General features: G+C 43.0%; 1 protein-coding gene and 1 long non-coding RNA gene across 2 annotated transcripts in view; one reads left to right on the forward strand and one right to left on the reverse strand.

Moving 5' to 3' along the window:
- LOC139171259 (uncharacterized) overlaps nucleotides 1–9,550 on the forward strand; it is a 13,765-nt gene extending 4,215 nt beyond the window's left edge. The window contains exon 2 of the long non-coding RNA XR_011559729.1: nucleotides 8,246–9,550. This is a non-coding gene — a long non-coding RNA (uncharacterized lncRNA). The remainder of the gene's footprint in view (nucleotides 1–8,245) is intronic.
- On the reverse strand, nucleotides 637–17,277 carry LOC139171258 (F-box only protein 44-like). The gene is made up of 6 exons (XM_070759289.1): nucleotides 17,127–17,277; nucleotides 13,665–13,936; nucleotides 9,883–10,063; nucleotides 8,253–8,351; nucleotides 5,728–5,860; nucleotides 637–2,253 (listed from the first exon to the last, which is right to left on the reverse strand). Exons 1-6 carry the CDS (start codon nucleotides 17,198–17,200, stop codon nucleotides 2,134–2,136), a joined length of 879 nt encoding a protein of 292 aa, XP_070615390.1. The 5' UTR covers nucleotides 17,201–17,277; the 3' UTR covers nucleotides 637–2,133.
- Nucleotides 17,278–17,320: the final 43 nt, after the last annotated feature.

Below are 17,320 nucleotides of genomic sequence, written 5' to 3' on the forward strand. Positions count from 1 at the left end.
GTTTTCCCCCATTTTACGACCTTTCTTGCCATCGTTGTTAAGTGAATTACCGCATTTAATAAGTTACTAACCCAGTTGTTAAGTGAATCTGATTTTGCGCATTCAAAAGGGGATCCAGTGACTTTGGGATCCAGCAACAGTTGTAAGTATGAATCAGTGGTTGAGCATCTGACTTTTGATCACACGATCATGGGAAATGCTACAAAGGTTGTAAATAAGGAAAAATTGTCATTTTTTTTCCAGTGCCATTGTGACTTTCAATGGTCATTGAATGAACTGTTGTTAAAACGAAGACCGCCTGAAGATTTGACAGTAGGCTAAAGTTCATGAGCTCTGAAAATTATGTCTGTCTTCAAGAAAGGGATCTAAATTACTTCCTTCTTCAGCTGATGGCTGAGTCAACTTCTGTTTCCTCTTTTGATAAAGCCTCAAAATGCAACTCAAGTGTGTTTGTTTAGTCACAGACCGATGAAGGCACACAAATAAACTGTGTATGTCTTACACAGTTCCTGATTTATCCAAATATTGCCTTTTCTTTTCACCTAGAAAAAGGAGGGTTGGGTTTTTTTCCACTTTAATTTTATACCCATTTTCACAGACCTCAAAGAAGGTAATCCAAAGCAGCCTGCAGCATAGTTTAAACAAAAAAACACCCAAGTGACTTTATTTTATTTTTACAAAATAATTCAAAAGCATCAGACGACAACAAGAGACATGAGAGATTTAAAAAAAGTTTTCAACCATGGAAAAGAGGATTTAGAAGCGAGCCTGAGCAGCCATTTCTGGCAAGGAGGAAAAAATGTTTTATTTCAACACTTTATATATATATATATATATATGCCACGTTTAACTACATCCTGTACCCCGCAAGAGAGGATCACCCTTCAGACTACTAAAATAACCTTTGACAAAATTTGGCCTGAAATTTCCAAAGCCTTACTTTTTAATCTATTTCAAGTCAAAACTACCTAAAAGAAACAGTATGGAAAAAAGCAAAGTACAAATCATGAATATTGATAATTAACAAATCACAATCAAGGCACTTAACACATTTAAAAAAAATAAATCAAATTTCCCTATTGCCTGTGTATGTTCTGGCTTCATCTTTATTCTCGCTTGTCCCCATGTGTTGTGGTTGGCTCTGTCCCAGCTCCTGCCCCAAGGAACGTGGAGGTGGATGTGGGGGAAACATCCACATGCCACAGGCCTGTTTTGCTCCCGATAGAATCGCCCGACGAAGGTTCCTCTGACAAAGGAAGCGTGAGTAGCAGGGAAGAGGGGAGTTTGGCAGACAGCCCAGGAGGAGATCACTCATCCTTATCATCCATGGATTCTGAGCAAGAACTTATGACAGACCCATGCATGCGTAGAGTGATGCACAGGAGAGAACAACTGAAGGATTATTACAGGAGATAAGTGAGGCCACCTGTGGTTGGGTGGGGCTGCTCTAATTGGTGCTACAGATAAAAAGAGCAGCGTGCTGATTTAGCCTCATGGAAGTTTATCTGATTCATAGTTTCATCAAGATCGTGATTTTGCTGTTTCCCTGTTCAAGATTGTGTGTAGACTTTCTGGACTTGGAATTGAACTCAATTTCCCAGTTACTGAGTGAGAAATTGGATTGCATTTAACCTGTGCCTTGTGTGTACCAGAAAATCCCTTTGACATTTAAAAAGGGAGGTTTTTCTGCTTTTCTGTTGATAAAGACTTTTGGTTTTCCTTCTATCATGTGGTGTGTGTCTTTTTGGACCAATTACCCTGTAATTGCAGGCAGTTGGGACACACCAGCAGAACACCACGTTGCTCTTGAAATATGCTTGGTTACTGAATGGGTCTATATGCAAAAGAGGCTTCCATGTTTTTTTGCCCGAACTTTTAACAGGAAACATTTAACACGGATATTGTCTCCAATAATCCATTCCACTTGCTATTCCTTTCCCTTCCCCGTGATCTGAAAAATATTGCCATTGTCCCGTAAAATGATCAGCAACATTTTATGATTGGTGTGTACAAGTGTAAACATAGCAGCTTCAGAGAATACATGAAGTGGAGAAAATTTCTCCCTTCTAAAACAGTCTCAAAGCAAAAATAAAGGGGCTAAATAAAGAACCCTGAGCTACCCTGCCCCCCACATCATACTAAATCAACCGTAATACTACTGTTGGTTACTTTCACGTCAGACCGCCAGCCCACTCGGTGTTCAAAATCCACATGGCGCACTCCGGGTGGATAATTATCAAAGATGAACGAAACCTACAGAGGAGAGAAACACACGGACAAGTTTGGTCTGGAGAAGAGGAGAGAATAGGAGATGGCGGAGGGGGGGGAATTGCTGTAAAATGCAAAATCTATCATTTTTCGAAGTATAAGATGCACCTTTTCCCCTAGGTGGGGGTTCCACCGCCGCTATCGGTGCTGATGTGCCTGCAACCAGTGAGCAGTGTGCACATTGGAGCAAGATTTGGCTCCTGCGCATGCGCAGGAAACAAATTCCGTGAGAAGATGCACGTGGACGCACAAGATTTTGGCGAAAAACTGGCAAAAAAATCACTGAAATATCGTGCGTGTCCTCTCACAAGATTTTACTTCCTGTGCATGCGCAAAAGCCAAATCTCTGATCTCAGAGCTCTGCACACAGATCAATTTCTGCTACCAGTGGCGCCATCCCCCCATCCATGTAGGAACCTATACTGCTCCCCCCCCAAAAAAAAGAGAATGGAAATGTCAGTGCATCTTATACACCAAATACAGTGGTACCTCTACTTAAGAACGCCTCTACTTAAGAACTTTTCCAGATAAGAACTGGGTGTTCAAGATTTTTTTGCCTCTACTTAAAAAACATTTTCTACTTAAGAACCCGCGCCTGGAAAAATTTCCCAGGAAATTTGAGAGCAGCACGAAGGCCCGGTCAGTTTCCTGCCATTCCCTTTTATCCCGGCCATCTGGACTGCCAGAGGAGCCTTTCGGTGGCGCTTAAGGAGGCTTTGGCAATCCAGAGCAAATGAAGCATTTTCCTTTCTCTGGGCACTTGGACAGGGAATAAACCTCTGCCAGTGCCCAGAGAAAAGAAATGCCCCCTTCGCTCTGGACAGCTGAGGAGTCACCACAGCGAAGGAAAGGCGCCGGCTACAAAGCGAGTGAGCGAGAGGAGAGGGAAGCCCTTCAGCATGGGAAGGAAGAGGAAGCAAGTTGGAGCAGCAGGTAGCAGGAGCTTTCAGTCAAAGAAGCAGGAAGTTCCCCCCTCTCACCTGCCTGGGTTTCTCTCTCTGGCGCAGTGTATGGGAGGCAGCCTTGTGCCGGGTGTATGGGAGGCATGTGCTCCTCCTCGCCGCCTAAGAATCCCTCGTTTTTTTTAAAAAGCCTTAAAGTTTAGGATTTTTTTGATTCCCCTCACCTCACCTTCTTCTTTTGACTGTCCTCCTCCTCCCACCCAAATTCTGAGCTTTTATTTCTTTCCTAATGGGTTTGCACGTATTATTTGCTTTTACATTGATTCCTATGGGAAAAATTGCTTCTACTTAAGAAAGTTTCTACTTTAGAACCTGGTCACGGAACAAATTAAGTTCTTCAGTACCACTTTATAGATATTTTTGGCCCCAGTCCCTGCATCCCATTTTTGCGAAAAATGGGGTGTGCAGAGGGTTTGGGAGGCCTGCAGAGATGTCCTGGGGGCAAAAAAATGGGCAAAAATCAGGGTGCTTTTTTTTACAAAAACGGGGCGTTTTTGCCTTCCCCCAGTTTCCAAAAGCACTCTGCAGACCTACCAAGCCCTCTGCATGCCCAGTTTTTTTGCAAAAAAATGGGTAAAAAATGGGTCAGTTTTTACAAAAAATGGGGCGCGCAGCAGGTTTGGGAGGCGTGTAGAGAGGGAGGCGTGCTTCTGGGAGCTGGAGGAAGGCAACACCCCCCCCCCCCCCGTTTTTGCACAGAGGATTTGGGAGCAGGGGCGAATTCCACTAATTGCCATTACGGGTGAGCTTCCCGTGGAGCTTCGTGCACGCACATCCGAGCAATATTTTGCTACTGCGCATGCGTAAAATCTTGTGAGTATACTTTTGGCTGGGAATAATAATAATAATAATAATAATAATAATAATAATAATAATAATAATAATAATATCTCAGGGACCGCCTTCTGCTGCACGAATCCCAGCGACCAGTTAGGTCCCACAGAGTGGATCTTCTCCGGGTCCCGTCAACTAAGCAATGTCGCCTGGCGGGACCCAGGGGAAGAGCCTTCTCTGTGGCGGCCCCGGCCCTCTGGAACCAACTCCCCCCAGAGATTAGAACTGCCCCCACCCTCCTTGCCTTTCGTAAACAACTTAAAACCCACCTCTGCCGCCAGGCATGGGGGAATTGAGATCCTGTTTCCCCCTAGGCCTTTACAATTCTATGCATGGTATGTATGTATGTATGTTTGGTTTTTATATTAATTGATTTTTAATCATCAATACCAAATTACTATTGTACACTGTTTTATTGTCGCTGTTAGCCGCCCCGAGTCTCTGGAAAGGGGCGGCATACAAATCCAATAAATAAATAATAAATAAATAAATAATAATAATTTATTAGAATTGTATGCCGCCCCTCTCCGAAGACTTGGGACGGCTCAGAACAACAATAACACAATATAAGTACAAATCTAATAATTAAAACTATGGCTAAAACCCATTATTTTGAAAAACAAGCAGTAATACACAATCAACACTCAATATTACAATCATAACCACACATAACTTAATGGTCAGAAAGGGTGGGTGGGCATATGCTAGTTGCCCCATGCCTGGCGACATAGATAGGTCTTAAGGCTCTTGCGAAAGGCGGGGAGGGTCGGAGCAGCCCGAATCTCTGGAGGGAGCTGGTTCCAGAGGGCTGGGGCCGCCACAGTGAAGGCTCTTCCCTTAGGCCCCGCCAGACGACATTGTCTGGTCAATGGAACCTAGAGAAGCAAGTGTGTGTGTGTCATTATCTTATCAATTTGGCCTCACACCCAGATTTTGGCCAAGGAAGAGACATTGCTTTCACTTGCGTTTGTGAGGTAACCAACGTCTAGTAAAAAGGATTCTTGTTTTATTTTGAAACCCGTGTGGGTGTTTGAGCTTTCATTTGGGGCTAATTACCGTCCGGCTGCTGGCACAAGACAAAACAACAACCAACCAACGCAACGGGGAAGCCTAATTCACTTAACAACCTTGTTACCAACTTGTTCACTTAACAGCAGTGGCAAGAACAGTCGTAAAACAGGGCAACACTCACTTGACAAAAGTTTCACTTAGCAGCATAAACACTGGACTCAGTTGCCATCATACATAGAAACATAGAAGACTGACAGCAAAAAAAGACCTCCTGGTCCATCTAGTCTGCCCTTATACTATTTCCTGTATTTTATCTTAGGATGGATCTTTATTTATCCCAGGCATGTTTAAATTCAGTTCCTGTGGCTTTCCCAACCACATCTGCTGGAAGTTTGTTCCAAGCATCTACTACTCTTTCAGTCAAATAATATTTTCTCCCGTTGCTTCTGATCTTTCCCCCAACTAACCTCAGATTGGGCCCCCTTGTTCTTGTGTTCACTTTCCTATTAAAAACACTTCCCTCCTGAACCTTATTTAACCCTTTAACATATTTGAATGTTTCATGTCCCCCCTTTCCCTTCTGTCCTCCAGACTATATCGAGGACTACCTGTTACTGTTTCGGACAAAGGAAGGTCCACGTTTTGATTTTACCTCCCGCCATTCTTCCACAGTTGGCACTCGCTCTCGGACCTCAAACATCTTGCAGTAGTTTTGGAGGACTTTGCCATCGGCCGAGAGCAGGCTCACCGTCAGCTGGTAGTGGGAATTGTCCACATTAAAATACCTGGTTTATTTTTTAACAGAGGAGAAAAATGGGAGAGAAAAGAGAAACACATCAGCTGGCTGTTTCCAAAGGCTATTTTGGGCCTGAAATAAGGTAGAGCAGAGGACCCCAAGGACCACCAAGGTCATAATTTTAAATCCCGCGGACCCCATTTCGTAATTTTAAGTCCTGCAGACCAATGGCGATATCTAAAAATTTGTCCAACTGGTTCTGTAGGCAGGGCTTGGGGGTCAGATAATTGGGTGGGCGTTGCCAACTTATAAAATGTGGTGAAATTCACTCAACAACGCTCTTTTGGGATCAATTGTGGTCATTAGTCTTCCTTCCTTCCTTCTTTTCCTCACTCACTCACTTTCTTCCCTTCCCTTTCTTTTTTCTTCTTTCCTTTCTTCCTCCCTCTCTTCCCCCTTCCTTTCACTCTCTTCCCTTCCCTTTCTTTTTTCTTCTTTCCTCCCTCCCTCCCTCTCCCTTCCTCTCTCTCTCTCCCTCCCTCTCTCCCTCCCTCTCAGAGACCAAGATTTCTCCACAAACCACCAAAATTTCCTCACAAACCACCAGCTGTCCACGGACCACTGGTTGGTGACCTGTGACGTAGAGGGATGAAGGAGGCAACTTAAAACCATCCCTTTGGACAGCCTAGTGTTGGAAGTTTTTTTTTTTTAAAAAAATCCTTCCAGCATAACTTATATCCTCTAAATAAGAGGTTTCCAACCTTGGCCATTCAAAAACTTGTGGACGTCAACTCCCAGAATTCCCCAACTAGCCAGCCAGCCATGTCCACAAGTCTTCAAATGGCCAAGGTTGGAGGCCCTTGTTTTATGGCCCTTGGAATTGGAAACCAATCATGGCAGGGTGGTATTTATTGCTTTTATACAGTTTTCCAAGCAGCAAAAGGTGAATTCTCTTACTTCAATCTTTCCCACCCCACCAACTTTATTGAGCATCTTGTTGCAACCTAGATGAAATCATGTACCAGCCAGAGGAAGGTACTTTAACTCTTCCTGGCTATGTGAACTGAGTGATCTCATGTTTTATGATTTATATTTGACTTTTGTATCTTTGTATTGCATTACTCATGGTTGTAAGCCAACCTGAGTCCCATAGGATTGGGTGGCACAGAAGTAAAATAAATTAAAATTAAAATAATTGAAATTGAAATTGAAATTAAAATTGAAATTGAAATTAATTAAAATTAGCATGAGGGGCCCGCTTAAGGTAGGCAGTATTTTGATCCACCCCCTCCACAGAGTGATAAAAATGATAAAAAGGTCAATATCATTTTAACCAGCTATCTTGCTCGCTTTGAATTTGTGGCATGAGGAATCCAAAGCACGCATTAAGGACTAGAAATTCCCCCCCCCCTTTTAAGTACAACATTTAGGGAAACAGAGTTCTCAAGAGAATATGTGGTACATTTGGGAGAAAGATAACCCATTCATCATTGTACAATTTGCGTCCAGTTGATTTTTCCCCCCTGTCCAGAAGCAGGGGACTCCAACCTTAGCGACTTTAAGCTTGATTGACTTCAACTCCCAGAATTTCCCAGCCAGCTTTGCAAAGCTGGTTGGGGAATTCTGGGAGTTGGAGTCTGCCAGGCTTAATGTTGCCAAGGCTGGAGACCCCTGGTCTACAATGTAGGATATAAGAAAATTCAGAAATAAAATAGTATATACAAATGAATATAAATGTAGAAGATTTAATTCTGCTTGGGGAGGGGGTTGGATTGGATGATCTGCAATGTCCCTTCCAGCTTGAACCTGTCAAAGATTAGTTGCTTTAAAATAGTTGGAGAACATATATGCTGAACAGATATTATTTTGTTAGTTAGAAAGGGCCCAACCAAAGGGACATTCCTTATGCCAAGGCGAGAGAGATTTAAAAAAACGCTTTTGAAATTTTAAGTGTGGCTTTTGGCTCAAACCTGAATATAAGGTCAGTCTGATCCTTAAAGATCCACCCAACTTTGCAAACTGCTGTTGTTATTATTACTATTACTATTACTATCACTACTACTACTACTACTACTACTACTACTACTACTACTACTACTACTATTACTATTATATTATCATCATCATCACAAAAAACAGTAATACACAGCAAATGAGACTGATATGCTGGATTTCGTATGTGGTGTATTTTTGTGTGATGCGTGCAGATTCAAGTACAGTGGCCTTTATTAATAATAATAATAATAATAATATTATTATTATTATTATTATTTACAATTGTAACACAGTGGCCAGTTTTTTCACCAGATTTGGCATTAATTACTAGTCGAGCCCTACCCAATGGCTTAAGACTATTATTGTTCTTATTTCTTTCCAATAAATACTCTTTGTTTTTTTAATCGGTCCAACTTTCTTTTGTCATTTCTAACAACAGTACTCACCAATCCTTCACGGTGATCTGGGGCTTCATTTCATCCATTACCCAGTTCGGGATTCCTCTGTCCTTCAAGGTAACTCGTTGTTTCTTCTTCACAAAAAACCTAAACAGAGGCAAAAAGGCAGAAAAGCCATCCTCGTCCAGGGAAAGCAACGGAGCTGGAGAGGGTTAGAAGCTCCTGTGCAAAATCCACCTTCAGCAGACATATACAGATAGTCCTCGGCTTACAACAGGCTCACTTAGTGAAGGCTTGAAGTTACGACACTGCAAAAAAGACTTAGGACCTTTTTTTCACACCTATGACCACTGAGTATCGCCATGGTCACATGATTTACATTCGGATGCTTTGACAACTGACCCACATTTATGATCATTGCAGTGTGCTGGGGGTCATATGTTCCCCCTTTTTCGACCTTCTGACAATGGCAAAACCCGTTTCACTTAACAACCATGTTACTAATTTTAACAACTGCAGAGATACACCAAACCAATGCATGGTGAGAAAAACTGGAAAATGGAGCAAAACTTACTTAACAACACTCTCGCTTAGTGACATACATTTTGGGCTCAATTGCGGTCATAAGCCAGCGGCTGTACAGGTCTGCTTTGGACTTGGGGCTTGATCACTCCTTACCAAACCTGGGGATCATCACAAATTTCCCAATTCCTGTTTAATAACAGAGGTTTGATAACCTCTCTTATCAAATCTATATATATAAAAAAGTGAAAAACACGTGCGCAGAATCGTAAAATCTCAAGAACCATAAAGACTACAAACTTGAAATTTGGCACATAATGTTCCTGTTGGCTTCTAGGTGCTCACTAGGAAAGGATTTTTTTGAAATGACCATCAGAGCATTGGTATGTATTCATACATTATTATTAACATACTCTGATGCTAATTAATCAGGCATTCTACTTCCCCTCCCCACCTGAAAATAACTCTGAAGAGAACAGGCCAGCATAGGGGAGGCTTCTGTGGGGCAATCCTGAGGGAGAGCAAGGGCTAGAAACCCAGAGGGAGAGAAGGGGCTAGGATAGGGGAGGCTTCCAATGGGCAAGGCTGAGGGAAAGAAGGGGATGTGATCAGGGGGGATTGCTATTACCGCTGTTACCAATGTGTGTGCGCTATGCGGACATATCCCTAATGCACAGGAAGCAAAAACACGCTGAAATCTTATGAGGGGATGAACACTCGTGTGGGATTTCGGCAAATTTTTGAAAATTGCCAAAACCTCGCACGCGCACATCCCCTCACAACATTTTGCCTCAGCACATGCGCACAAAGCAAAAAATACAAAAGATTGAAAAAGATGGCGGTGTCCACAGAAGTGCCACTGGAGTGGCTGTGTGCAAATTGTGCAATCCGGTGGCCGCTACCGGTGCGCCGTCCCCCACCGCAATGGTAGCAACCCACTACTGGATAGGATAGGGGAGGCTTCTATGGGGCAAGGCTGAGGGAAAGAAGGGGATGTGATAGAGGAGGCTTCTGTGCGGCAATCCTGAGGGAGAGAAAGGGAGAGGAGAGGCCGATCATAACGATTCATTAATTTTCAAGCTGTAAGTGTTGATTTATCAAACCCGATCACATAGTTTTGTAGCAGAGCATGAGTATTCAAGGTAGTTTAAAATACCTCAGACCGCCAACTTGGTGCCATGTTGGCACAAAACACGTCCAAACGGTGTCGGGAAGAGGACATTTGCGGTTTTTTTTAAACATCATAGAGAAATGCCTCTTGAACCCTCTGGGGATATCCTCAGGCATCCAGTCTGCCATCCAGTCCGCGGGAAGCAGCTCCCAGTATCTCCGTCCCGCTGCAGGAAAAAGGGAGGCAAAGTAACAAGAAACGACCGAGTGTTGGAATTAGAATAAAAGTGATGGCTAACCTTTTTTTTTTTTTTTTGCACCCACACCCAGGGATGGGCAGCAGGCAGGACAGGGTGGAACGCAATTCCACCGGCGGAAATGAAGCTGCATGCCTTTCTCCCTTTTCCCCCTCCTGCTGCTGCTGTGCGCTCCTCGCTTTTTTCCTCTTTCCTCCTTCCTGGCCTCAGACAAGCTTCCCTCTCTCCCGCCCAACCCCCCTCCAGCCTCATGCGGCCATCTCCCAAGGCCAGGAGAGCCACGGCTCACCGAAGCAGTCTGGGCTGCGGTCCTTTTCCCCTCGCGAAGCCCTCACTCTGCCCACAGCTGAGATGAAAAGGCATCACTCCCACCTGGTCACGTGGCCGGCAAGCCACTCCTACCCACTCACATGACCATCAAACCCCACCCACAAAATAAGCCATGCCCACAGTGTGGCAGTAAAATTTTTGGCTGCCCTATAGATGGCCCCTCCCTCCCTCAAGAATCGCCAAAATGTTTCCAAGATACGCTCCAACATGTTGGAAATGCAGTAAAGTAACAGGTTCCTTTTACCACATGTGGTGGACGTGTCCCAAAGTACAATGGATGTGGAAGACGATACATAACTGGCTAATTGAAATTACTGAAAAGGAAATAGAATTTACCCCAGAGGGATTTTTACTTGGCATCTGGGGGAAAAAATATCCAAGACATGTACTACAGTATATCTAATTACGCACATAATTACTTCCACTAGAATAGCTTATGCCCAGATTTGGAAAAGCAAAAATATACCCTCAGAGGCCCAAATCATAGAAAAAATATTTAGGTGTGCGGAACTAGATGAGATGACTATATATATTAAGGGAACTAAAGAAAATGAATCAACCAAAATATGGGAGAATTGGCATAAATGGATCCAAAAAAGACATATGACAGAAGAACTGTAAGCCTCAGATCACACTTGTACGGAATTAATTGAGTATCTCACCATATGGTTAATCATGCAGGAAGGCTATATGTTAAAAATCTCTTTTCTTTTCTCCCATTTCTTTTTATCACTAACACATATTAACTGAGATCGACATAAGCTCCCCCTTTTCCCATTATTTATCTCTACCTATGTGCTTTAAAACTGAAAACTATTAAGAATGTATACCAAAAATGGGCAATGATCTGTAAATAGATGTATTTATGTAATAAAAACAAAAATAAAACACTAAAAAAAAAAATTGCCTGCCCATTAATGCCCACACCCATAATCAGTGATGGCCTGCTACCGGAACGGTGAGGTGCTACATTCTGGTAGCAATATTTGGGGTGCCTGCACAGCCGTGCGCTCTCGACGTGTGTCCCTGTGTGACATTTCACTTCTATGCATTCGCAACAAGCGGAATTTTGTGTGAAGACACTTGCATAAGCGAGATTTAGGGGATCTTCGACGATTTTTTGCATCTGCGCATGCGCGTAAGCAATTATATCAGCGAGATTGACTGAAACCTCGCTCTTGCACGCATCCTCATGTAAGATTTTGCTTGCTGTGCATGCTCAGAAGCTAAACCATGCGCCAATTGCCATGCGCACGCCTGATGGGTGCTCCTGCGACAGCCTCAAAGGGCGCACTGGTAGCGTCAAAGATGTCAGGCCTCCTCTGTCCATAATGCAATGCTCTCTCCTCCCCTGTGCTGTCCCCTTGCGCATGTCCAGAGGGCTCACTGAAGCTTCCGGACTTCTAGTAGGCCTGTTGGACTGTTTTTTGCCTTCCCCAGGCTTTAGGAAAGTCTCCGGAGCCTGTGGATGGCAAAAAACAGACCCAATGGGCTTACCTAAAGTTCATTGGGGCTGTTTTTACCCTGCCTAGGCTTCAAGAAAGCCTCTTGAAGCCTGGAGAGGGTGAAAAACAGCCAGAACAAACTTCCAGTAGGCCCATTGGGTCCATTTTTTGCCATCGTTAGGCTCCGGAGGCCTTCCTGAAGCCTGGGGAAAGCAAAAACGACCTCACTCCCACCCTCCGGAAGGCCAAAAATCAGCTGGCCAGCGTGCACATGTGCTCTGAGTGGACCTAGGGCAAAGCCTCGCCTGCCCTCAGATATGGCTTTGTGTGTCACCCGTGGCACGCGTGCAGTGAAGGGCTACAAAGATTTTTACTACCACATTGTGGGCGTGGCTTATTTTGTGGGTGTGGCTTGTCAGCCATCTGACCATGTGGGAATGGCTTGATGATCATGTGACTGGGGGGTGGCTTAAAAGTCATGTGACTGGCTTAATGGTGGCCAACTTGACCTCACTCACGTCAAAGGTTTAGATTAGGGTGCCTGGCCTCTCCTCGCCTCAAAGAGATACCATTTCCCCATCTATTTACTATTACTGAACATCCAAAATATACTATTTAATTCTATGTATATATGCCATATGTGTACGTACATATTACGCACAGGCACACAAAAATAGACATTATCTTCTACTGTATAAACTGTCTGCTGCTCTCCAGAGAGGGGTGGCATACAAATTAATAAATTATTATTATTATTATTGTTGTTGTTGTTGTTGTTATTACTATTATGATTATTAATTACTATTATTATTAATTAATTACTATTATTAATTATTATTATTATTTATTATTATCATCATAATCTCTGGAGAGGGGCATCATACAAATCTAATAAATAATAATAATAATAATAATAATTATTATTATTATTATTATTATGATGATGATGTCCACATACACACGCACGCATAGCTCTTCTAAAATTATGCACATTCAACCTCATTTATTGTGATAGGAAAAACATACCCAGAGGCCAGAAGGGAAAAAAAGAAAAAAATTCAAAAATTTGCTACCGGTACTGCATACCTGACCGTACCCATAGGAGGCCATCGCTGCACACGTGCCATAGGTTTTGCCATCACAGGAATAGAATAAGAGTCAGATGGGTCCTTGGAGGTCTTCTAGTCCAACCACCTTCTTAGGCAGGCAATCCTATTGGTCCACCCAGTTTGGCAGTTCTCCTCTGGCTCTCTCTGCTTTCCCGTTTCCTCCCAGATTCCTAGAGAGGCCCAACTTAGGCTTCTTCCCGCCTTTTCCGGCCCTGTTTCCTCCCAGGAGATTCCTAGAGAGGCCCCACAGAGGCTTCTCCCCACCTTTTCCGGCCCTGTTTCCTCCCAGGAGATTCCTAGAGAGGCCCCCTACCTTTTCCGGTTACAGTTTCGGAGGCTCAGGTTTGTAAGTGGAAAATGGTTCTTGAGAAGAGACAAAAAAATCTTGAACACACGGTTCTTATCTAGAAAAGTTCATAAGTAGAGGCGTTTGTAGGTAGAGGTACCACTGCATTACCACTTGGGCATTTTCTATAGCTGCTTTAATTTCTGTGAATTCACCCATATCACTCGTTATTACTAATACTGCCATCACCTTTGTAATCACCCATTTTATGTTCAACATCCCATTAATTTCCTCTTGCTCCTCTTTCCAAAATTTCTGCACTACCAAACACTCCCAACACCTGTGCATAAACACCCCTCTCTCCTGGCGGGAATCGTTGAGGCTTTCAAGCAAGGACAAACCTCTTCCGCAAACGTTCCTCAGGAGATTCCTCTTGCTGAGGCCGAAGAAAAACGCCCTCCAGTCCGGAAGGCCACCCTCCAACTGCTCCAGGCGGAAGCCGAGACGTTCGCATTTCCTCTTCCAGAGCACAGGGAGATCCACTAGGTAACGCCACCGTTTGCAGACCAGCCGGCAGCTGTGGATCAGGTCCTGCTTGGGAACCCTGGAGAGGATGTCCAGCAACGTGTCCTCCGGTAGGTCTTGCAGTCTCGGTTCCTTCCTCTGGAGAGAACTAAGCGTTCAAGAAACATCATGAGGACTAGCGCCCGTTCCTCCCCAAATCCCAAGGACGCAGAACTGTTTTTTTAAAAAAAAATATTTATTTATTTGTTGCATTTATATGCCACTCACTCCAAAACGGACTCTGAGCGGCTAACAACAGTTAATTTTTTCTCCACATTCAACATACAATTTCATATACCTTCAATACATCTTAATATACGAATATATGGTGATGGGCTGCCAAAATTTTTACTGCCACATGGTGGGTGTGGCTTATTTTGTGGGTGTGGCTCGATGGTCATGTGACCGAGTAGGAGTGGCTTGCCAGCCATGTGGCCAAGTGGGAATGGCTTGACAATCATGTGACCAGGGGGTGGCTTAAAGATCATGTGCCAAGGTGGGAGTGGCTTTTTCAGTTGATTAAGTCATATTATTTGAAGAGCCACAAAAAGGACAAATGATAGACAGAATTATTTGTTGAGCACAGTCACATTTTAAGGCTTTGTACTGAATCCACCAGGTTGAGTAGGATAACAGATTAGGCAAATAGCACAATTTTCTTTCATTGCTATAAAAGTTCAGTTCTAGATAATGATTAAAATGATTAAAGCGTTTATGAGTAAAAAACATACTATTTAATTATTTCCTATTTTAAAAGTAATTAAGGATCATATTAGAGAAGGTAGGACAATAAAAAACTATTAAGTACAGTATTCAATAAATAATGCATAAACTTACTACCCCTAGTGCGTCCCCCCCAATGGGGGCAGTAGCCCATTACTGCATATATCATGATTCAAATACAATAAACTAGATCAGGTTCCAGGTTCGTTTTATATAATTTCATCTGTTTCCAACTTTCTTCTTTCCACTTCCCTCTTTCTATCTCAGGCGGCTATTCCGCCTCTACTACATATTTTCAACTTCCATTCCCTTCTCCTTCCTCCTCCTTTCTACTCTTTCTCCACTCTCTCCTCTTTCTCTTCTTCCTTCCTACTTCCCAAAGAATGCAGAACTGTTGCAACAGGTTTTTTTCCTGGCTGTATGAAGAGAAGTAAATTTGGAATTTTCTTCTTAAAGGGCAGTTATATTAAAATGAGGGTTAAAAAACATGAATAAGTACAAATGTGAGAAATGGACTGAAGCACTACGGCATAATTGTAGAGGAAAAAAGCAAATAGCTAAGAGAAATGTTGATAGCTAATAGCATCTTGAACCCGAATGGGAACAGGAAACAATCTTTGAAATCCGGATGACAAAATTAGAAAAGGAGGTAGCACAAGATAAATGATGTATACCAAAACAAAATAGATAAACAATTAAGAACTTGGTAATTGATATTATATTGTATTGCAATTTGAAGGCATGTGAATTTGTATTTCTGTAAGGTGTGCAGGAAAAAATAAAAAAATTATACCCATACTATGATAGTAGTAGTAAAAGACCCAGATGCTATATTTCATATACTGTACTGTATATTGATAAAATTGAACGGGTCCAGAGATAGGCTACAAAAATTGTGGAAGGTCTCAAGCATCAAACTGATCAGGAAAGACTTCATGAACTCAATCTGTATAGTCTGGAGCAGTGATTTTCAACCTTTTTTGAGCCGCGGCACATTTTTTACATTTACGAAACCCTGGGGCACATTGAGCGCGTGGGGGGGGGCCTAAAAAAGTTTGGACAAAAAAATTCTCTCTCTCTCTCTTCCTCTCCTTCACTCTATTTCTTTCTCCCTCCCTCTTTCTCTCCCTTCCTTCCTCTTTCTCTCTCTCTCCATCCCTCTTTCTTTCTCTTCCTTCCTTCCTCTCTTTTTTGCTCTCTTTCTCTCTCCCTTCCTCCCTCCCTCTATGTCTTTCTCTCTCTCTCCTTCCCTCCCTCTCTTTCTCTCTCTCTCTTGCTTTCTTTCTCTCTCTTGCTCTCTCTCTCTTTCTTTCTCTTGTTTTCTCTCTCTCTTGCTTTCTTTCTCTCTGAGCTTCGCGGCACACCTGACCATGTCTCGCGGCACACTAGTGTGTCACGGCACACTGGTTGAAAAACACTGGTCTGGAGGACAGAAGGGGAAAGGGGGACATGATGGAAACATTTAAATATGTTAAAGGGTTAAATAAGGTTCAGGAGGGAAGTGTTTCTAATAGGAAAGTGAACACAAGAACAAGGAGGCACAATCTGAGGTTAGTTGGGGGAAAGATCAGAAGCAACGTGAGAAAATATTATTTGACTGAAAGAGTAGTAGATGCTTTGAACAAACTTCCAGCAGACCTGGTTGGTAAATCCACAGTAACTGAATATAAACATGCCTGGGATAAACATATCTCCATCCTAAGATAAAATAAGGGCAGACTAGATAGACCAGGAAGTCTTTTTCTGCTGTCAATCTTCTATGTTTTTATGTTTCTAACAAACTTTGTGTAGTGAAAATGCTTTAAATTGTTGCTTTATTATCCTTTTCATGATGTTTACCACTTATATCACACTATGGAAATCGCATTTTTTAAATTGTTTGGCATTGTTTTTCTGTTTTGCTTTGTTTGATTTCTTTTTTGTTATACTGTATATACCGCTCCGAGTCTTCGGAGAGGGGCGACATACAAATCTAATTTATTTATTTATTTATTTATTTATTTATTTATTTATTTATTATTATTATTATTATTATTATTATTATTATTATTATTATATGTTCTTTTATGTCTTTTTAATATATAACCAATACGATTATTTTTAAAAAAAATTATACCAAAAGAACTGTTGCAACAGGAAGTGGGCAAAATAATATTATTCTTTTTTTAAAAGCCCCAAAGCTACATGGTACTGTAAGACAGTGCTTCCCAACCTTGGCAACTTGAAAAGATCTGGACTCCAACTCCCAGAATTCCCCAGTCAGCATTCGAGTTGAAGTCCAGATCTCTTCAAGTTGCCAAGGTTGGGAAACACTGCTGTAAGAAGTGAGCAAAACAACCCACCTATCTGGCTCGTAAGGTGCAACTCTGGACATGCTCAGAGACACTTTTGGTCTTGGGAAGGAGGAAGGGCATTTGGCCCGGACGCCTCCCACTCCGTGATGCTTTTTAAGGATTCCCCCCTCCCATTGTTTCAGGCTGAGACCCCCGGGCTTCTCCGCTCGGTCTCTTTTCCTTTCAGGCTGGGCTGCTTCCCCCCATTCCCTCCACCCACTGCTTGCTAACTTCAGGGTTTACCTTGCCCAGGAAGGCGGCGGGGACGGGCGGCGGCGGGGGCAGCAACACCAGGCGTCGTCGTCCAGGGGGCACATGGATCGGTCAGTGGCGGTGGAGGAAATGGGAGTCTCCTCCGCCCTAATCTCAGGCTGCCCAGCTGATCGGCGGAGGGTGGGCGTGGCCGGCCAATGGGGCGTGGCCGACAGAGGGTGGGC

The sequence above is a fragment of the Erythrolamprus reginae genome, chromosome 8 (genome assembly GCF_031021105.1).
Source record: "Erythrolamprus reginae isolate rEryReg1 chromosome 8, rEryReg1.hap1, whole genome shotgun sequence".
Classification (NCBI taxonomy): domain Eukaryota; kingdom Metazoa; phylum Chordata; class Lepidosauria; order Squamata; family Dipsadidae; genus Erythrolamprus; species Erythrolamprus reginae.